A 23,507-nucleotide genomic window follows, 5' to 3' on the forward strand; every position below is an offset into this window, starting at 1 on the left:
GAGCTAAAGTTTGTTCTTAAACTAACAGAGTAAATTTCTCGAGTTCATAGCTCCCTAAAACTTTTCAAAGACTTCCACAAAACCCTCTCATGCCTCTACATACACAACCCAAAACAATCTTGTACAATATTGTGAACCAAAGTGAGCCCTCAAGCCTTACAAACCCACAGAAGACTCTAGAAAATGTAAAACTTCAGCAAGTTTAATCCTGAAGACATCGGAAATATGATTCAGTTCTTTCTCAGTGTCCCCGATAACTTTACACCTGCCGGTTGGGTGTTTCATTATCTTTAGATGCCTCCATTAGACCCCTATTTACCCAGCAGAATGCCTTTCTATAGCTTTGGAAATCATTCACATATGGAGCTCTTTTATCTGTAGTGGAGCACATGATAGGATTTCCATTAGGAAGCACTTTCTCTTATCTTCTAAATGTTGCTTTGTTTTAAAGGAGATAGACAGAAGTCTACACTGGCCCCTGTTGCAAATATATACCATTGTTTTTTGTATTTTTAGCTTGAAAGCAGAGATAGGGGACTCGCTTGGAAATAATTGTCGAGGAAATGCGATTTTCTTTCCCTCTCTCCCGTTCCCCATCTCTCTTCTTTCTCTACTGAAATCTTCGCCACGCTTATCAAACGTTTGCAGATGAGCAGCGTGGGGGCCAGAGGCAGGCGAATTATAAAATCCTAATCTTTCCTCCCCTCCAACTGGCCCTGCGTCTCTCTCTCTGTTCAGTATAAAGGCATAAAGAATCCGGAGGTGATAGAGCCTGTTGCTACTGTGAGAAGCTTTTGACAGATGCACCGAAACACTCGGAATTCAGAGATGATATTTAACCTGTTCCATTAGTGGCAAATTAAGTTATCCATTTCTTTTATGTGGATTCGCTGTTTGTTTAATTATTCGCTTGTCTCTTCGTATCAAGCTGAAGTTAATTAAAGAGGATTTCATTAAGAGCTTTTCCCATCATGTTTTCACATACGAAAAGATGCCAATCATCCCGAGTCCAATTACACGGGAGCTTCATTAATTCCCAATGACGTGACACATCCTATCTGAGCAGAAAATGTCGAAACAGAGCAGGGTCGAGAACTAAGACATCAATCCTGTGTGCATTACCCAAAGCGGTAGACTCACGCCGTCCCACGTTATCAAAACTTGACAATGTATTCAATGGACCAATCAATCCATTTGCATGTACATAATGAAAGCCCCAATCCCCCACTCTTCTGGCTGATAATTGTCTTTGCTTTGACCAAGCCAATCCTTCTGAGGCGCTTTTGAAGGATAAACATCTCAGTAAGCCTTGGAGAATGACTAAACCTCGATCTCTTGTTAACGGCGACCACTCATTAGGAAACAAATAAATGGACAACGCATTAATCTCAGACTGAGATACGGGTTGTGGATGAGTTAATTGATTCCGACCGCTGAGAGTGAGAGACAGAGGAAAGCCGATGGGTATCTGACTGTTTGGCTAATTTCTCAAGAAACACTTGCATTTTCATCGGGCCTCTAAGATGGAGCTTAAGCAGATAAACATAAAGACAAACTGTGAATAGCTTTGACTCAGCTTGGATTTCCAGAGTGGAAAACAGCTCAGATGTTTAAGGTCACTAATGACGGATGCTTTTTACGCTATAGTGACGTCTCAGAGATTGGAAAGTTAAAGACCAAATGTATCATTTAGGTATGTCTATATATCCATTCATCCAACAGTCTATAGTTTTTAAATGTTTTTTTTTTTTGCTTTGTTTTTTCCTGAAAGCTTTGTGTCAAGCCTACATTCAACATTTCCTAGGTACAAAATTACTCCTTTTACTTATGTTTTTTATTATTCCAAACCAAAGGTCAAATTTCTAGTTCTAGTTTGCTTCCTCACTTCAAATTTAAGAACTGAACTCTAATTTAAATGGGATTTTCAATTCAATGCTGAATGTTGCACATCCCTGACAGATACAGAATTTTCTGATACTGCCACAAAACTATGTTTAAACTAAATAATGTTACAAACTGCTTTTTTAAGTATTTGACCTTGAAAATTGCATTTTTAATTCATGGTGCTTAATCAATCCTTACCGACGTTGCCAAGCCGCAGATGCAGAATTCCTTTTACGGTAGTGTAGACACTGATGGCTGGAGTGGCGCTGTGCTTGTTGTCATGCCTGCTGGCAAAGCTGGCATCCTGCAGGTACTCAGTAGTGATCACTTCCAGCTCATGGTTCACCTGGACGGCTGCACGGCCTTGACGGAGCATATGCTGCAAAAGCAAACGTCACATACTATTAAAGGGTTAGTTTACCCAAAAATGAAAATTTGTCTTTGTTTTACTTACCCTCAAGACATCCAAGATGTATACGATTTTCTTCTTTCAGATGAATCCAATGGTCCTGGCTCTTTCAACCTTTATAACCTTTATAATGGCATGGTGTTTTTGTTTCACAGTCCAAAAGTAGTCAAATAAAGCACACACATCCATATAAAAACGTGGATCACACAGCTCTTTGGGGTGAATAAAGGCTCCAGTAGCTAATCGATGTTTTGTAAAAAAAAAAAAAAAGATGGTCATGAATTAGAAGCACAAAACAAGGATTTTTAAAGAAAAATTATGGAGGATTTCAGTATAATCCAAGAGGAGACCGTTTTACCTTTGCTAAATTAAGGAAAATTTGCTTCCTTTGCTCCTGTAAACAAGAATTCGTTTTCGTGGACTATTGAACAAAAACGTACAAAGCTTGAAAGAGCCAGGACAATTTTTTATATAACTCTGATTGGAAACGTCTGAAAGAAGAAAGCCATATACACCAAGGATGTTTTGTGTAAACTAACCCTTTAAAGCTGTCAATTTAAGATCTTAAATTTAGAGTGATCAATTATAAAAAATTGTGCTAAAAACGAAGGCGATTCGTAATGGCCCCTGAATCAATTCTACTGATCTTACCATGTAGAACAAAAAGATAAACAAAAATAATGAGCAACTAAGACATATGTTACAGGCTACTGACAAATGCCACCGCATGATGACCCTGTGGTAGTGTTTGAATCCTAAACGGATCCTTTGTTAATTCTGAAAAGGTCAAAATCCATGCTAAAGATGAACAGTCCAATTATGTTGATGTGATTGTATCTATTTCTGGTCTTGTTTTGTTCTAACCTTTATTCAACAGCTGACATCAATGAGAGCTCTAGCCATGAGACCTGCGGCGGCGAGATCTAACAGACACAGGTGTCCTGAAGTATGCCATGCATATTTCATAATTTCGACATGACACTCCCATCTGAGCACACTAAATAATGAATACCACAGAAAGGTTTCGATGTGCAGGGTGACTGTCTGCCTGAGTTAAAAAGCTGTGTGAGTTCTGTTGGGCTATTAATGAGGGCAGTATTTGTACCCGTGTCAAAATTCTGTGTAAGGCTTGTGGGGTTACTACCAACATGGCAGGTTGAGGACTTGCAAGGCTGTTGCCAAGGAATGTGAGGTGAGTTGTAATGTTGTTTTGTCATTGTTTATGTGAGGTGAGTTGGGTTATTGTAATATTACTGCTGAGTCTATGAGTGTGTTTATATGCATGACCTTAGAGAATAAGCTGACAACATGTAAGGTCATGTAAATTCCTTTATTGGCTTTCTGTCAGCTAATTTAGTTGGCAAATGTCTTTGGAACAAATTACTTTGTTTACATTTTAAATCATGGTTTTCTTGCAAGTAAATTTAGGTTATTTTACCTTCAGCTCCACAGCAGCTGAGCCAATAAGCATTAAGGATTCACTGTCCCAGACATCAATCTGCAGGGAGTGGAGTGCCAGGTATCGCAGGAACCAGCCACGTTCGCCTGGCTTGAGGAACTGCGGGTCAACTCTGTACTGCAGCTGCAGACCAGGACAACCTAAGTATTAGAAAAACAAAAGTACAAAAGGAAATAACAAACATGAATTCTGAGAGGAGATAGAAAAAGGTTTGTGATTAAAGGTATGTGTTTAGTGGCCATATGGAATGAGAGTGAAGTAAATCTCCCATCTTTAACGCAAATCTCAGGTGGGTGAGATAACGCAACGTCCAATTCTCTGAAGCAAGCAATCAAGGGCTTTTATGTAAAAACCAAACACTCTGAGCTCAGTTGAGCCACCAAGCGAAATGTGTGGGAAAATTTACATAAACATTTCTGAGATGTCCTGTCAGTCATGAATATCAAAATGTTTTCTATGCGTTCCCACATGTTTCCCCGTTTCTAAAGTGATGACAGTAATCAGTGTTGAAAATGCTTGGGTAACACTGCATTTACATTTATGATTTTATGCAAAGCTGGAGAAGGTCCTGGACCAATACTTCATGTACAGGCCTAAGCAGTGATTTAAAGTAGATCTGAGCAGTGATTTAAAGTCAGAAAAACAAGTGTAAAGAAGTGTAAGGCAGCATTATTGATGTGCTCCATGGGATTTATAGCAGAAGCTGGTAGGCCAAAAAAGAAGGAACGTGTAAAAAGAGTAAAGAAGTGCAAGGCAGCATGTTTGATGTATGGCGGAGATGTTGACAGACTTGCAAAAAGGGAAGTGCAGTAGTCAAACCGTGCAATGTCCTTAGTCTGGATGAGGAATAGTGGCCAAGGAAAAGCATTTTTTTTTTCTACTGAACAGACCCTTCGGCCACCTTAGCAGAAAAAATAAGTTTGGAGGTTATTTTGAGAGTATATATATTTAGAAATCACTGTAGCATGCCGATTTGGTACAGCTGCTTAATGAATTGTTGAAGAACAGCATGTATTTGAAATCATTTGTAATATAATTTTTTTTTTTATGCCACAGTGTGTACACATACAATCTTAGTTGTGAATGATCTAAGTGTAAAAAGAAAGTGGTTAAGGTCCAGTCATCAATCCCTGTGGAATCCCAGTGGAGTAAGGCATGTAAGCCTTTCCAGTTGACTTGGTACCTGCTGTCATCCAGGTAGGATATAAACTAGAAAAGCACTGACCTAGAAATGAGCATTTCTACCACCTTAGAGATCAATAGTTTGTTGTTTGTAGCATCAAATGCTGCCAAAAGATCCAAAACAAACAGTATGGAGTTAAGCAAAGACACTCCGATGATGTGAGGTTATGGAAGCAACAGTGACTGGATTTGAAGCCTGATTGATGGGGCCAAGCGGGTTGAGCACAGTCAAAATTGAATATAAATGAATGCATTTTCATTCGTTACAAAACAGGCAAATGCAACACTAATGCTTAATGAAGTCAAAATGTTAAACTGACTGTTGCTTTTACATTGTACTACTTCAGGCATAGAGCCAAAAATATTATTTCTTCATTGGAAGGAAGTGCAATGCTCAGCCGAGAATCTGGGATGAGAAGATGTTATGCAACAAGCAGTAATTGCACAATAACAGCATCATATCCCACAGGATACAGATGTTCCCTCTACAGACATCAAAAGGCCTTCTGCACAACATCACCATTCAGCCTTTAATCTTTATGGCACTGTATGGCTCATTGCCTTGTATAGTCAGGCCAGAGGTGGGTTTAAGGGCTGAGCTCAGTGCACTGAGGCATAATGCTTTGACGCCTTATAGCAGGGGTCTTCAATAGGGGGTCTGTAACCAATATGGTGCAAGAAAACTATCATTTGATTTCAAACTCTTTTTTTTTGTGAAAAAAAAAAATGAATTAAATGTAGTTACAAAAGTTCAATCATAAAGAAGCTACTGTAAATGTTTCATTGTTTCTCCCACATGCAGTATACACTGTACATAACTGCTAATTCTTTTTTATTTGCAATGTAAGCACATTACTGTATATAAATACATTAATGTGGTTCCATATGTATCAGGGTTGCACCATTTAGAATTAAACTGAATACTGTACCTTTTAAAATTGTATTCAATTAATGAATTTAAGTTTATAATTTGAATTGAGTATGCAATAGTATACAGAATGTAGAATCTATAGTCAGACAGGATGGACACATGGATAGACAGACAAATGATAGACAGACAGACAGTATAGACAGATCAATATATAGACAGATAAACAAAGAGACATACAGCACAGACAGATACAGACTGACCAACAGACAGACCAATAGATAAACTGACAAATAGACATACAGACAGATTTGCACAACCCTGGTATACGTGATATTCTTCTGTACTTATTTTCACCAAGTGGTCCTTAACCTGAAAATGGTTGAAATCTCCTGTCTTATAGGGCTGACTGTGAGGACAGGGCTTGCATGCTGATGCTAAATGTATTTTTTATGTATGATATTACATCACTTCTGAAATAAAAAGGCTGAAAGCGGGCTGTTAGAGCTGATCCTCTTTTACCCTTGCATCTCTCCGTCATGCTCTCATGCTCTATCAATCTCCCATTATCGGTCTCATTTCTTCTGTTCTCCACCACTCTATCTCACACTTTGATACCTTTGTTCTATCTCTATCATCTATCCCTTCATTCTTCTAAGCTGGTCGCTGTAGGCAAATAAGAAGCTGCCTACTCATCATGAGACAGACACATTCTCATGTCATGTATGTTGCACCTCATCCGATGTTTTATCTAGCCAATCAGTAAAAGCCATTTCAATGCAACAACTGGTGAAATCACTGCACAGTTGTGGTTTTCTCTCAAAGTGGGAGCCTTTTCAGTCAAAGTATTGCTTGCAACACATAAAAATCAAGGCAATGAGCTTCAGAGAGCAAAAAGCCCCTCTCTGGCGGTAGGAAAAGTGTACCTAAAGTGCTCTTAGCTCAACATTTTAAGGTGCTTTGAAATATCGGCCTCTGCCAATCTGTGAGAAACTATTGATAAAAATAACTCACATCAGGGGCAGGTAATAAGTATTTTTGGCAGCCGTATGAACCAACTGAGCCAAAACTGTTTTCTCAGCACTACCAAGTTCATCACAAAGTCACGCCGCTCCTATACTTCTCCGCAGCAGGCTGCTGTGTATGAAGACTCCTTCTTAAAAGCAATTACTGGACTTCAGCCAAGAGCCGTAAAACTCTAATTGGTCATTTTTTTTAGCTTTATTCACTAAAATGCTGCATATGTTGCTGTTAAAAATGGCTATAAAGTTTTAAACAGACATTGATCGAATTCATTAGAACGGAAAAAAGGGATATTGGTGATTTTGAGGAGTGCTATAAATATGCGTTTGCTTTCAAGAATGCTTCTGAAACAAGATAACTGATTAGTCAAATAAACATGTCTAAGAGTGCTGAAGAGAATCGTAAAGCATTCGCATCAAGATGGTAATCATACCAGAGCTGAATGTGCCGTCCTTGTTGATAACAGAGAGAACACAGGGGTAATCAGAGCCGGATTTCAGCTTGCTGTTCCTCTCCGGGTCAAGCAGCTTCAGACGCTCGGTGGTGACAGGGGGAAATCGGTAAAGCTGGAAGGTGAAATGGACAGTTCTGGGCCAGTCTGAAATTACACCAGCTTGTGGGACCCTAGGGAGAGATAGAAAACTTATTGGCGTTGGGGAATTTGGAATTATTGAAAAGCAATGATGACACAGTACGCTGAGACACTTCTGGATCAGTGACGGCACTGCATATGATCTGAAAGAGATATTAGGAATCATTTGTTGGCGGTCTGTTATGAAGAATCAATCTGAGTGACTTCACAATGATGAGCAAGTCTCAGTGACTCGATGATAAAGAGCCAGTTTGAGTGACTCCTTCATAAAGAACCAGTATCAGTGATGCAATGATGGAAAGTCAGTTCAAAACACTCTATGATGAAGAATCTGTCACACTATGACAAACTCCTTTCAACTAGATCAATACAACTCATTTTAAAGTTTTATATATATATATACAGTTAAAGGTCATATCACGAGGAGGCAAAATGTTCTTGATCTTTTTCAGATAGTTTATTGAAATATGAAACTTTCAAAAATAAAAATTCCTTCATATTTCTTAAAACTCACTGCAAAAAAGGGCCTTTCCATACTTCTGATATTATGAATGTATTCGAACCGTAAAAAAACAAAAAAAAAACAAAAAAAAAAAAACGTGGGAAATGAAATAATGAAATAACACTATCATGAATAAAGTTAATGGTGTATAACTGCCCGACTGAAACCGCTCACCTAATCAAAAACGATAAAAAAGTCTCCTTTTAGCCAGAGCTTGAAATAATTATACTTCAGGGTTTTTTTTGAAGTAAGAAAGAGCAGGTAAATCATAAAACAAATCTATTTAATCATGTGGAACTTTAGCTTTTCCTCAAAGCAAAATCAATAACTTTCTTGCAAATTCATTGCACTGTGGCTCCTTCACAGAACAGAAAAATCAATAAAAATAAAATAAAATAATACAATTATTTGTAATTTGGTGAAGCAGGACTTTGGAGAGAAGTTACTTCCTTAAAAACATGATTTTTTTAAATCAATTTAATTATCCAGTAATGGTCCACTGCATTTTATGTAAGCAATAATCATCCATCACTGAACCGCTCCACACCTGAAGAAACAACTTCACTCAACACCAGGAGCTCAGCCTCAGGGAGCCATGGGTTCAGTCATTCAAATCTGAAGGTTTAAAAACCAAAAAGCTGGCTTTAGAACCCCAGGCAGCCATTACATGGACAAGAGGATAAACAAAAGATATAAATAATTAAATGAAAGGATATAAATGAATTAATCAAAGTCCTAGGTGACATTTGAAAGCTGACAGAGCAGTGCGAAGAGTTCGTCTCCATCTTCAGCAGAATGAATTAAAATGGAGGGATAGATTAGGGAGGGATGATTGCTTTCTTTTCTCTTTGTGAGGAAGATTAGCAATCAATCACTCAGAGTTAGATAAGGATAGAAACTATTTAGAGTGCGGACAATTGGCAGGCCCACTGAGCGCCATCACATCACAATTCCAGAGTTTAAGTGCTATTCACTCAAAATGTCAGTTCTGACCTCAGAGCCAATCAAATGAGCTGAAGTCCACAATTAAAAGAATAGGCCTTACAGCTACGCAAGGATTTCACATCAATATTCACCGGGTAAACAAAGGGACAGATAACTCAGCATGGTGAGTTGAAAAACTGAAATTTGCAGTGAATGCAGAATATACACACATGCACAATAATGGTGTACTTTAAAAAGGATATTAATTTAGCAGATAAATCACACAGTTTTATTTCCTTCACAAAACATAAATGCATGCAGGTATTTCCGAAGGCCAGCAGGTCAATGTCATGTCCGGTGACTCACCAGCCTTTACAGTGAGTTTTCAGAAAAAAATTACGTTTAACCAATCTATTTAAAAATCCATTAGCTTATCAAAGTGTTTGCCCTCCTTCACTTACACATAATAGCACATAATAAATAAATCTAAAATGAAGCATTTTACTTTTCTTTTTTTTTTTTTTTTTGGTGGATGCGCAGGTATTTTAGGTCAGGTACAATCTGTCACCTTCAACCCAGTTCATTTGCTGGCAACCCTGGATGATGAAATATAAAATTGGGTAAATTGGTAAATTTACTACATTAGTTTTTTAGTACTTCATGTTTTTAGTACTAGAAATACTTAATATTATTATTATTTACTGTTGAAATCAACATTACATTAACAGAACCTAAATTATCTCCATTAATATCAGGGCTGTTAATCAATAATATCTCTTTGATATTTATCTAAATTACATTAAATCATACATGATATTCATATAGACTATAAAATGTAATTAAATTCAATAAATCAGGGACTTTTTTTTTTGACAGCAGTATGTTTGCAAGTTCATGGTTCTCTGCTGTTGGTTAACAGTCACATGACAAACAGGTAAACAGATAAAACCCTGCATGTTTTGTAAGTGTTTTGACAAATTGACAAATTTGGCAAATTTTTGTTATAGACTAAATCTCACAATTAAAATTGTATTTAAATTAAACGTGCAGCCCTATTTATTAATTTAAAATTTAGCTTTTGATAAGCTCACAAAACCACTGCAGTTACTTTCGCAAACACCCAGTTATGCATACAAATAATAAATTGTATATATAGAGAAGTGGAAAGTAACAAATTACATTTACTCGCGTTACTGTAATTGAGTAGCTTGTTTTGTGTACTTCTACTTTGGAAATCTGTAATTTTACTTTTACTTAAGTATATTTTGTTTGAAGTATTGAACTTCGCTAGATTTTAAAACACATTAATTACGGAGTAAAAAAAATTTAATAAATAAATAAAAATCGCTCCCTGGAAACTACTGCAGTAAATAATGGGCAGGAGGGCAAACTGGCGCTAAAATCACAAGAAAGATGCAGACGGACAAAACAGGCATTAGTGGTGCACACACCCTTGAAAACGAAACCCTGTCATATTCTGAAGTTGAACTCAAAGGAAATAAATTGAACCCCTGGCCATATTTATGCTCTGTGCAGTGTAAGCTGTGCTTGCCTGGGGAGACCAAACTAGCAGCTTATAAAATCTCGACAAGACATCAACCCTTCACAAGCATGTAGAGGTAAGCTAAATAATTGCATCGTTGCACTGGTTGTTAAAATGAAGCTTTGACATTTTAGCAAAAAGATTTGCACAAATTTGCCAAAAAGACAAAAAGTGGTGCTGAGTGTGCAATATATATCATCTGCGATAATATCATAATTGTTGTTTTAATACAGTTCAGTTCAGTAAACAAGTTAATTAAGAGACTTGCATTTTCTATACAATTTTGCCTATTTTTGCTCTATTTCTACAACAAAAAATAATTCCAAACAAAGCACAGTTTTGTGTCTCTGAGCAACATTTGTCTCTGACAGTCTTTCGTTCCTGAATTAATCAACTGTTTGAATGATTTGGTTCAATCGCAATGATTCACTTATTAACAGTGACTTGCTGACACATTTTAATTTCACATTCAAAGTATCCTTTGATTTTTATTTTTACAATTAATTTCTTATCATTTCAAATGAGTATTCAACATGTTATGTCTTGTATATCAAAACATTATTCATGCATTTGTAACTACAGGTTTAATTTCCTGCATTAAACAGGGTGTAAATACATCTAAATGCCACTTCCAATGAAGCTTCTGCGTTTCCTCTGCATTGAAAAGATTAATTTTGCTGATACTGATTTGCCTGGTAACAGCCCAAATGTCTTATTATTCTAAATAACTGATTCCTTTAATTAAAAACAACTAGTTTGAGATTAATAGGCTTATCCCAGGGCTTTCAAACTCAGTTCCTGGAGGGCCGTAGCCCTGCAGAGTTTAGTTCTAACCCTGCTCCAGAACACATACTGTATCATGTAGTTTTCAAATAAGCCTAAATGATTAGACAGTGCCCCCCAGGGACTGAGTTTGACACCCTTATATTTATATTTATATATACACAGACATACAGTACATACAAACATACAGACAGACATTCTATTTTGGGGAATTACTCATATTTCATTGTATGTGTTAAATGGATCCTAAAGTTGAAAGAGACCAATTTCCTCACCTTCTCTCCCCGTTTGAGAAATACAATGACTTGACAGAGACAGTGAGAGAGATACAAGAGAAAGAGAGGGAGAAGGAGAGTGTGCTTTACATCTATCAATGCCTGATCTGAAAACAGAGAGGTGCCTGAGTCTGTCACAAGCACACTTGACAAGCGCCGTTTCTTATATAGACAAGTTAGCATCAATACTTGAGTGATATATGAACATTTGTTGACTGGAGGCCGAAATAAGCTAGCCAGAGATGCTTGGCCCCGAACCAACACTTGAAGAGCTGCATTACTACTGAAATAAAGGACCTGACATCTCCTGTTTAATAGCTAGTGTTTCAGCACTGCTTGTAAAGGCTGTAGACTAGAACATACTGCTCTATAACAGACCCGCCTGTGAATCCTTTTAAGCAGATTAAGGCATTTTGTAATTAACTATTAAAAATACTCATATATTATATTACTTCTTAATATTATTATACAGTTTCAATGCAATTTTTGGCCCTTTCCCAATGCTTTAAATATATTTTTTTCCTGGAATATACAAATAACCAACTGAAATAAATGATTTAATTTAGTAGAGTACTTAAATAAACAGCATTAGTCCAGATGGATGATATTACAAAAAAATTAGATAACATTCACATTAAATTCCAATGTCTGTCCTTGTCCAGACATGTCTACAATTTAAATAGATGGCGTGCAAGGAAGTAAACTGTGCCCATATGTCGATATGAAAAAAAAAGCTATTACTGTGGACATATACGGTCATACAGAAAAGAACACAATAGAACAAAAACATAAGACTGAAACCATACAATAGAACTAGTGTTGCTATGGCCTGACATTCAGAAATACCTGGTAAAAGCAAGGAACTGAAGGATGAGAGTGTTGGCCTGCAGAGGATCTGCTTCTTCTCTCTGGGGGTTAAAGTTCACAGGCTCAGAAGCATCCAGAACCTCAGCAACCTGGTTCTGAGTGTCCAGGATCTGTGGAAAACCAGAGGAGAAAAGCTGGGCCAAAGATCTCCGGGAGGTCGATCTGGAGGAGCTGAGAAAGACAAATCACATTTGCACAGTGAAAAAAATAAATAAATAAATAAATAAAGGAAATCTGGCTGTCATACAATTTTCTGACATATCTAATGACATGTTACCATTACATAATGCAGCTTTTCCCATTACCTAGGCATTTTCTTACTGAACATCTGCCATACTGAGCCTTATTCAGTTCTGCGTGCTTCACAGATCTTTAGTTAAAATACTATACCAGAAGCGCATGATATGCCAAGTGCTGTCGAGACAACACAGGACACAGATCAGTAAACAGAATTGGCAGCCAACTGTGCACTATAAGGTACATTCCATGTATTTCACATGCAAGTACCCTGTTTAGCCACAGCACGAACTGTGTCAAATGTTAGAGCTCCAATGAAATCCTCACGTGATCTGGTAATATGTACTGCTGTGATATCTCACACATGAGATATCGTTCATGGTTTTATGAGGCTTACATCAAAGCACCACTTTCTTATGAACATCAGAAAAGACTTCTTTCCTGGTAGAATTGCATTGTTGTAGATAAAACGATATTGCCGCACTTGAAATATGTTCTGTTAGACATAGAAAGAATATCAGACCAAGAGAAAGCAAACAGAGCAAATACATTTAGTAAATGTGGCCGATGTAACAGCTGTTGTGCCGAATTGTATGGCATAAGATATAAAATAGTGGATGTTTTCATATATATTTGGTGTAGTTTATTTAATAATGCAGAACTACAATCTTCCTGCTGTCGGAACAGATCTGAGAACATAATATAGCCACAGATTTTCACTGCTAGAGCTGAAATCAGAGGTATGTCAATAAGGGAAATGTGAATATGGAAAGTCAATATGATGTCAAACTTGACTGTTTGAACTACATAAACTTTCACATATGTAAAACATTTCATACTCCCTGTACAATCCCTATATAAGCAATGTGATTCCTCAGTAAAATATGTGAACTTGAACTGAAGCTATACAAAGCCCTTTTCCAGCAATAAGAAAAGCAAAAATATATGTGAGGAAAACGACAGCAGGACTTTAATGTGTTCTTCCAGTGACTCACAACTAATTAGGAGACGCAGTAATTAGGCCTGCACTTTAATCACCACAGACAAAGAGGAATATAATATTACCTATGGATCATGGTAATTTTCTGCTGAATTACACATTAATAAGCCTTGCTTATTACTTTCACACTCGCCTGCCCAATAATTTTTTTTACGAAGATCTACACAGAAAAAAAGATTAAGTCTGAAAGAGAGAAGTGAGAGAGACATAAACAAAGCTAAAGGCAGAAAAAGACTGAAAAAAAAAAAACGTTCATTCATTTCTTTAACTTAATTTGTTTGCATTACTAATGTATAATCTATAAATGAATTAAGAATATTGAATTAATTACATGATATGCTGATTAACACAAATCACAGTTAATTAGCACATCAATATTTCACGAGAAAAGCCCCCAAATGAAGATAATTCAAAACATTATTGTGGCACTAAATAACAGAATAAACAAGGGACTTTATGGATTAAAAAAAAAAAAAATTATGCATTTAGCATAATAATGCATTTCAGGCTATCAATTTTTACCTATCATGTGTTCCTGGGGAATCAAACCCCCAAGATTGCTTGATACATCACTTGACAAGGCAATGCTCTACCGCTTGAGCTACAGGAACACATGTATGTAATTTTCAAATATGTATTTTGTTTTTCAATTTTAATTTATTTACCTATTTAATTCATTAATTAATCATTTATTATTGAACATTATCCTATAACTGGCCCATATGTGGACTCAATATTATAATTGAGTTTTATGGGCATGATTAAATTGTATATATATATATATATATATATATATATATATATATATATATATAATATATATATATATATATATATATATATATATATATATATATATATATAATATATATATATATATATATATATATATATATATATATATATATATATATATATATATATATATATATATATATATATATATATATATATATATATATATATACAAGACTCAAGAGATGTATTATATAAATGTTTTATCATAATGTCTCAGGAAATCAAAAGGACTTCTGTCTGAGTGCTTCATAAAATACAAGCATAAATAATCTAACCAAATGAAGGGCCCTCATATAGAAAAAAATATCATTTGAATTCACCTCTAGTCTAAATGTAAGAACTTAATTCATTCCAGCTGGTTTAGTATTCAGACTTCAACTTTAATTTCATAGGTCTCAATCAGATATGACATCTGGCCCAAATTAGAGTTCTCATTTTAAATAAAGTTTCATGCTACATAGGTTGGTTCCTTGTACTGTGTGAATCTGCAGTTCCAGATGTCAATTATGTTGGCCTGTCAACTGTCTTTGGTCAGAATCAGATGATGCACTGACACCGAACAGCTCCTGAATGACATCTCTGAACTGGCCATCTCAACTCATCTCAACGGCTTCAGCAAAACTGTCGCCACTTTTAAAGGACAGTACAAGTCCACATATAAAAACGGACGGGGCCCTGAAATACTTCAGCTAAAATAAACATGACATAAACAAATGTGCTGGTCTCTTGAAAGTGGAGCAATGGCAACAGAGAGGGATACTGAGAGAGAAACTAGCATTAGAGGAAACAGCAAATTTGTGCATGATGGGGATACAGAATAAATGCTCCCTATCTATCCATCCATCCATCCATCTATCTATCTATCCTACATCCATCAGCTTGTCTGTATACACAAAGTCTATAATAGGGATGTAAATTTTCAATCATTCCCATAATTGATTGTCATATAAGAGAGCACTCCGTAGCTTGGGATCATCATTTTATATCCTGTAACAAAGACCTCTTAGTGCGCCTTTTTAAATAGTTTCATGGTGCTTGTTATTGTATTTTAAAACAATCGCAACATTTGCAATTGACCATGCTTTTGGATTTATGCTGTTCAAGCTCATAAATTAAAATCATTCACGCCATTAAAAGCCATTCAAAGCCATTCAGAGCTTATATTCTGTTTTGCTGGTTGGTCATGAAATTCCACTTATTTAATATTTATTGTTTCTTCTTCCAAATCCTCACTGTCTCAGACTTTATATTCTTGTTTTACGATTTTAATCCATGTGTACGCATTGCATTTTAGGGTGTACTCACACAAGGCACGGTTGCCTTGAACTGATCCCGAACGCGATTACCCCCTCTTCCCACTTCCCCGCTGGCCTGCACTCACACTTGCACTAAACTTTCTGGGCCAGAGCACGCTTAAGTCATGTATAATATAAAGGAAGAAAACCACTTTCTGTAATATTTTGCCAAATAATTAATAATAATTCATTTATAATTTATGCCGTGCATTGATTTTCACTTGTTATGTATCAGAAAATGTTATCGGCTCTAATCAATCAATCAATCAATCAATCAATCAATCAATCTATCTATCTATCTATCTATCTATCTATCTATCTATCTATCTATCTATCTATCTATCTATCTATCTATCTATCTATCTATCTATCTATCTATCTATCTATCTATCTATCTACCTATCTATCTATCTATCTATCGCTGGTTTGGTGCCAGGAACATAAGTAGAAGACTTCTTAGAAAATAGAAACTACTACAAAAGTGAAGAATATGGCCACTGAATAAGTGAATTATTTGTAAGTGTGTCTGTATGGTTCTCACCCAGCAGTGTGTGTTCCGAGGGTGATGACAGGGGCGTGCACTGGAGTGAAGGTCAGCTCCTGCATCTCATCCTCTTCCTCACTTCTGTTTCCCTCTCTCTCCTGCACACTCAGCTCCAGATGAGCTATGCTGCCGGCAACTGGACGCTCCTGATTCAATATAAATCAACACACATAGGCAGAAAGAGAGGAAAACAGACAAATTCAAGAATCATTTTGGACTGAAGTTCAGCAGCAGATCCTGCAATACAAAAAAGCCAGAGGCTCCGATGAAGTTCTGGCTCATAAATCTTCAGTGTATGAATATCTCTCTCTGTGAGGACTGCAAAATACTGAGAATATTTAATCAGCAAATCTAAAAAGAACCTCCTAAAATGTGCCAAAAATATCCATGTTTGAGGGTAATAACAGATGTTTAGGAAGCAGATGAGAGTGTTAAGACAACAGAGAGGTCAACAGATCAGAATCAGTAAGGAAAGTTCATTATTACTTTCACAAAAGAATAACATACCACTGCCAACAGACACTGCACAACCAATGCTCTACAAGTTCTTTATGAAATGCCTGAAGACACGACTCTTCCAAGGACTTGATCAAAAAGCAACTGCAGCATTTTCTATACTCATTACCTAGCTTCAGACAGCACACCCACAGGCCACTGACCGTCAGATTTATATTGCTAAAAAATTGGAAAGTATTTCCTCAATCAGGCGAGCTTGAATCTGACTGGCTGGCTTTACACAGTTTCTAGGAATCAAGGTGCTCTTTTCTTTTTTTGCCTGGAAACCAAACTAGTTTCTTTTGAAGACACACTCTTTTCCTTAAGTTTTGAAGCTTAGTGACATCAAATAGTTTAGTCTGAGACAACTAACTTACCACAAATAGAATTGTATATTTGTTGCATTATAATGTTTATGAAGTAACTTTTAAATAGTTTTTTCTTGACCTAGAACAAAATTGTTGTGCTATTATTTGGAATTATTTGCATTTTTCCTCAGTGGTCTAATAATGTGGTATATTAGAAATATCATATTAGATAAACCTACTCTTAAAAGAACAAAACAAACAGACAAATAAAACAAAATACTTCAAGCCAAGTAAGGCTACATCCTTACAAAAACCTTTTTTAAAAGGATTGAATAAATGTATGAATTAATAAAGCAAGTTTCACTAACAGTACTACTGTTAAAAAAACTTAAATATAAACTTAAAATAAATGCAGCATTGATGAGCATAACAGACTTACAGTACTGTACTATATATTATATTTATCTATTAGCTTGTACTTTTCTGGCAAACTTTAGCTCTTTGTATCACACTGTTACTGCCCACTTTTAATGAATTGCTTGGGTGGTAGTAATCCTCATTATATGTATGTACATGTGGCATGCTGGTATATGCATTCAAAACCACATTCAATCATGCACACTATACACACATACAAATGCTATGCAGTATACTTAAAAATGCAATTGTAACACTTCAGCCAAATTGCAAGTGAATTCTAACATTCTGCATTTGTGTTTTAAAAATGGTGCAGCTCAAGATGTTCGCAAAGCTTTGTCCATACTGACTGATCTTTTTAAGTTAGCTGAAACCAAATCCAAATAGAATTTGAAATTCTAACTTTAAGATAGGAATGGTAAATTAATACACAGAGAAACAAAATGCACAGGGAATAATTTAACACCAGCCCAGAATCACCCAGAAATGACATGCAGGAAGTTGAGCATAGCAGAGATATTCTCCTTAATCTCAGCAGAACAGCCCATGTATGGCACAAACAGCCTTAAACAACTGTGGAGGCGGTAACAAAGCACGTTGTATGTTTATTTACAGACATCATACAGTACATCATATAGTCAAATGCACCGCATGACTAAAGGCAACAGCATAAACATATATGCTCCCACACACGATTAACATAAAACCTATGGATAGCTCTGTGAAAATGTATGACATGTTCCCACTCTATACAGACTGTATGTACACAGTATTTACATTAAAACAACAAAAGCCCATTACCATTATAAACCGTTCCAGCTCAGTTTTCTCAGCATGTCTTGCTGATGTTGCTGTGAAAAAACTGTAATAGTGCACTGATGGTTTTATAGTATAATACACAATGTTTTTTACACAACAAGGGACATTACACTAATTTAAGGTAAATTTGTTTCTACAAATTCAGTATGGCATCATTTGCTCATCAACAAATTCTCTGCAGTGAACGGGTGCCGTTAGAATGAGAGCTCAAACATCACAATAATCCACATGACTCCAGTAAGAGCTTTGTTTGTAATACACAAATCCACTATTAAGACATTTTTAACGTCAAACTATTGCTTTCAGCTAAGAGTCCTGTATTTATAATATTGCTTTCTCCAGTGAGAAAAGACATATTGTCTGAATCAGAAGAGAAATATGCACAGGCCATGCACCAATTGCTAGAGAAAACAGTTCAATATAGCTCTAAAAAACATGTCAATGGATTTTAATGTGATAGGGTAACAGAGGACAGACTTTTTAAATAGAGAAAGTGCTATTATGGATTCTGGACAGAAGAGACAGTTTAAAGTTAAAATGCCTTAATTATACATTCGTTTATTACAAACACACAGCTTTTCACTTCACTAGACATTAACTGATAGACTGGAGTCACGTGGATTACGTGTGGATCATTCTGATGTTTTATCTGCAGTTTGGACTCTAATTCTGACATTTCTCCAAATCTGTTCTGATGAAGAAACAAATTTATCTAGATCTTGGATGGCCTATAGGGCCAGGGGTAAATACATTTTCAGCAAATGTTCATTTTTTGGTGAACTACTTTAATTAAATAATAGAATATAATCTGAATACATGATCTTTTCTTAGCTACTCTGGGAACTTTTATCTTTCTATAATGTGATCCTCCTCCCTAAAGCCCTCGCTCCATTGTTTACCTACAAAAGCAGTCTCATGTAGATGCCAACTCTTGCGTATCGTATCGTCAGGAAAACGTAAAGCCTGACAGTGGAAAAAGCCTTGCTGTACATAAAATGTTTGATGATCATGTGAATCATGAATCATTAAAATGTACTTCAGAGCTCAAGTGAACAAATCTGCTGGACCACTGATGGATATATTGTGAGTGTGGAGCTGCAGTCACCTTAAATCTCATTTGCATGATTTTCCAATTTAGTGGCATAGACTCACTGAACCAGATCAAGTTTTAAAGTTCTCTCCAGTTTTTACGGTAAGGAAAAACTCAAACTGGCACTTACAGTAGATCTTATGCAAGCATGAAACATTATAATAGTGCAGCTAATTTTGTCAAAACGATGGGACAGTTAATGGTGCTTTTAGAAGTTCTGCAGTTTGATACAAAGTCTGCAAAATGGAACTGAACAATTGTAGTTCACGTCAATACATGTTAAAAACACATTTTAGTATGAAATTCCTTAATGCTGCTCTCAACAGGTTAGGTGTGGGTTTTGTGTTGTACAGGTGTCTTTTTAATCAGGGATTCCAAGTGCTGTGTTTTTTTTCTATGCTATATTATGTTTTGAGTGTAGGCGTTTTATTCCTTTGCGTGAATGTATCTCTGTGCTTTGTTTTAAAAGAGCATATATACATTTGTGTGTTCGTGTTGAGTATGTTTGTGTGTGCGTATGTGGGTGGAAAACTTACGACATGTGACAGCTGGTGGGCCGATGCCATCGGGGAGGGAGAAAGCAGAGAGGGGAGCTGTTGTTGCCATGGAGACCCCACCGTGTGGCTCATGGTTGGGTAGCGTGAAGTCGCAACCAGCTGAGAGAGAGACAGCTGAACAACAGAACCAGAGAAAGGATAAAAAAGAAAGAAGAAAAATTAATACATATTTATCCTACAAAACAACGGGCAGAAGCATCTGACGGTGTGGCAATCCCCCGCAGCTGGCATCTACATAAAGCCCACATCCAGCCAACACAACAGCAGGATGAAATTAGAAACCTGTTTAGGTATAAATGTGACAGATCCAGCTTTGGGTGCTGCTACGCACATATTTTCATACGAGATCTAATTTCTCTTTCTTTACTTTGAGCCTTTCGCTGTTCCTGTTTTCCTCATGCTCGTAATTTGAGTCTCTATTGTTGACAAAAGTAGCATTATACATCAACACCAATACACTTTCTGCACTTCTGACGCAGTCATCGATTTCTGCCTCTTTCAGAGTCTGATATTACTCATCTCAGCTGCTGAGTTTTTGTCTTTGGACAAAACTGTCCTTTAAATTTCCAGCATTTTGACGTTATATGCTCATTAAATTTAGTCAGATTTACTCTTAATTTTTGTGGAAGAAAGACAAATATATTGTCTTTCTTCCACAATGTCTTTTTTGTGAAAAATTCAGTTAGTTTCAGTTATTGTGTTAATTTAATTAGTAATATATATATATATATATATATATATATATATATATATATATATATATAAAATTTATTTTATTATTTTGTAAATGGTATCAAAAATGTAAAAAAGTTGTCAATAATAATAATGTTTTCATTGTTGCTGTTATAAGATTAAACAATACATCAAAATAATCATAAATTTACTTTACAAAACAGCAGTAAAATATCAATACTAATATTCATCTCTGTGAAACATATTTCTTTGCTTTCAAATCATTTAAACCATAGAGCTTTTATTTTAGCATTTATTATTACAAACGATTCTCATTACAAATTTGGGAGATGATTGGCATGTTGCAATTTCAAAGTTATAAGGGATCTAAACTCAGACAAAGGTCATACATTTGCATCCCTGTATTACAGCAAGCAATAACATATCATATCATAATCATAAAAAGCACTCTGAAACTTATCTAAATGAAGACATTAAGGCTGTGGTGATGTAACTGTGCTGCTTTTAATCAGATTTAGTCGAAAATTACGGTTTGAAAGACTCCCTCCAGCGCTAATGCTCAGAGATTTGTACAGACTTTAGCATGCATCAGTTGCTGATGTAAAGCACCTCTCTGGCCTTAAGAAAGGCTGATGGATTCACAGGCTGTGTGATGTGATCTGTGTAGCACAGGACTGGAAGACTGTGATGGGGTCAGTGATGTTAAACTCATGACTCAACTGCCTCCTAAATCACTGGCAGCCAGTAGACCCTAAAAGCATTTCTCTACTGACCCCAATACAGCATAAATTTATGACTCACTGACCCCAATAATGCTTAAACGCATGACTACAACGAGCCCCGAAACTCACACTGCCCAGAACTGTCTGATCAACTGACCGCATATCAGAGATTTAGTCCATGGCTTTCCAACCGAGGGTTTGTGAACCACTTGAAACTTTGTTTTATATATATATTAGTGGTGGGCCGTTATCGGAGTTAACGTGCTGCGTTAACGTGAGACTCTTATCGGGCGATAAAAAAAAATCGCTGTTAATCTATTCTCAAAGTTGGGTTGAGATCTGGGTCTATACTAAGCAAGCTATGATGACCTTCACCTTGATATTTTATAAAACCGACCGGCTGAGGCCAGCCTAAAAAGATGCTCAGGACAGTTGACGAGCCACTGCTGCGCATTGTCATGAAATATTATCTATTTCACATGTTTTTAAGCCTTACCGCTTGTCGATTTAAACATTAAAGCATCCAAACACAAGCGGAAAAGCTGAACAGAGTAGCTGGTTACTCGCACACGAGAGAGAGAGAGAGCTGCGTATCACGGACAGCGACACTGAACTGAGCTCTTTTCTGCGAAGTTCTCCTCGAAGTCCCTCCTGCACCTGAACGAATAAATACAAATCGCAGTTTGAACAAACAAAAAGATGTGAAAGAGCCCAATTCAGTACTCGCGGTGTTCTGGTGTTCAGGACTCACGCAGAGAAAGGCGTCTCAAAACACTTGAACATCGAATTTGCTTATTTTTGCTCTTGTGCCGACAAATACATACAAAATATCCACCTTGGAAATTATGCTCGAAAAAACTGTCAGTTATTTCTTAAGTGAAAGTAAACAGTTGAGGAAAAAAATGGGATGTGTATTATATCGGATGGGTTCATCGTCTCTTAAAGTGACCACGACTAATTTAGCGACTGGCTGCTGTAATGTTAATCCAAGAAAATGAAAAAGAAAATCACTCACTGCTCTTGACTGAATCACTTTGTAGTTTTAACAGTCAAATCAAAAATTATTCAGACACCAGATATATTTTTTGATATATATAGCAAAACTGTAATAATGTGAGAAATGTTGAAGGTGTCTGAATAAATGTAGGTTTGATTGTGTATTTATTTTTTACATTGACGACTTTCCAGTGCTATTTTACATTTAATCATTTGGTTTTTGTACCTTGACACCTACAAACTTGAAAAAAACTTAAACATTGTGTAAATAGCACAAATAAATAAAAATAAACAAACATACAAATTAAACAATTTCAAACAGGGCCCACTGGTACAACCTTTACCGGGTCCCCGCTGACCCCAGCTACAGCCCTGCTCACGCCTGTTTCACACATACTCCGTCTGCAGTGCGTATGCAGTCCGTGTGCGTTACGTATGTGGTGCAGCACGGACTCGATGTGCTTTCACAGGACGCGTTTGCAGTCCGCTACTCGATGCGTAAATGATCGCTGCACTGCTGCAGACACAACGCTCCTGGAACGCAACTGGAATCCATTAACATGGGTGTGTAAAAAAATATGAAACGCATACGCACTGCAGACAGAGTATGTGTGAAACAGGCATAAGGTTGTTTGCAACTTGTGCAATGTGGAATTTTTCAAGCACTTTGTGATGCATTTTGGAAACAGGAGATGAGCCCCTTTTGTAAAAATTTTATCTATGCCCACCACTAATATATATATATATATATATATATATATATATATATATATATATAAATAAAACAAATATACTATTAGCTGGGAATCCCTGGTTTACATTGTGCTGATATCAGTATTGTGCTGCCCTGATGAATGCCAACAATATTTGTGATCCTCGTCAGACAGCAGACACAAAAACAAATGACTCTCACTACAATGAGTTATCACACCTATCACTATGAAAAGAGAAGCAAGAAAACCAAGGGAGAGGAAAGAAAGACAGATCCACATGACGGCAAAATTACTGACAGACACAGTGCCAACAAAAAAGGCACAAGGTTGGAATAAAAATCATGCAAGTCGATATTCACAAAGCCAGCTCTTGTTTGACATACACTCACTTTCATGCATACTAAAAAACATACAATCAATAACGGAGGCATAGCGGTGGCAGAAAGAGAGAGAGAAAAAGACAGAGAGAGAGAGACAAAGGCTCTTTTTTTTTAAAGCATTAACTATAAATA

At 36.4% G+C, this 23,507-nt stretch overlaps 1 protein-coding gene across 3 annotated transcripts in view; it reads right to left on the reverse strand.

Annotated features, from left to right (window-relative positions):
* nphp4 (nephronophthisis 4) overlaps window positions 1-23,507 on the reverse strand; it is a 150,488-nt gene that overhangs the window by 21,556 nt on the left and 105,425 nt on the right. For all 3 annotated transcript variants that reach the window (XM_052563306.1, XM_052563307.1, XM_052563308.1), the window contains 6 exons: window positions 19,851-19,985; window positions 16,183-16,331; window positions 12,291-12,482; window positions 7,259-7,449; window positions 3,732-3,892; window positions 2,083-2,263 (listed from right to left, as the gene is read on the reverse strand). In XM_052563306.1, the coding sequence (XP_052419266.1) occupies window positions 2,083-2,263; window positions 3,732-3,892; window positions 7,259-7,449; window positions 12,291-12,482; window positions 16,183-16,331; window positions 19,851-19,985 (1,009 nt within the window). The remainder of the gene's footprint in view (window positions 1-2,082; window positions 2,264-3,731; window positions 3,893-7,258; window positions 7,450-12,290; window positions 12,483-16,182; window positions 16,332-19,850; window positions 19,986-23,507) is intronic.

Source organism: Carassius gibelio, chromosome B8 (assembly GCF_023724105.1).
Source record: "Carassius gibelio isolate Cgi1373 ecotype wild population from Czech Republic chromosome B8, carGib1.2-hapl.c, whole genome shotgun sequence".
Lineage (NCBI taxonomy): Eukaryota > Metazoa > Chordata > Actinopteri > Cypriniformes > Cyprinidae > Carassius > Carassius gibelio.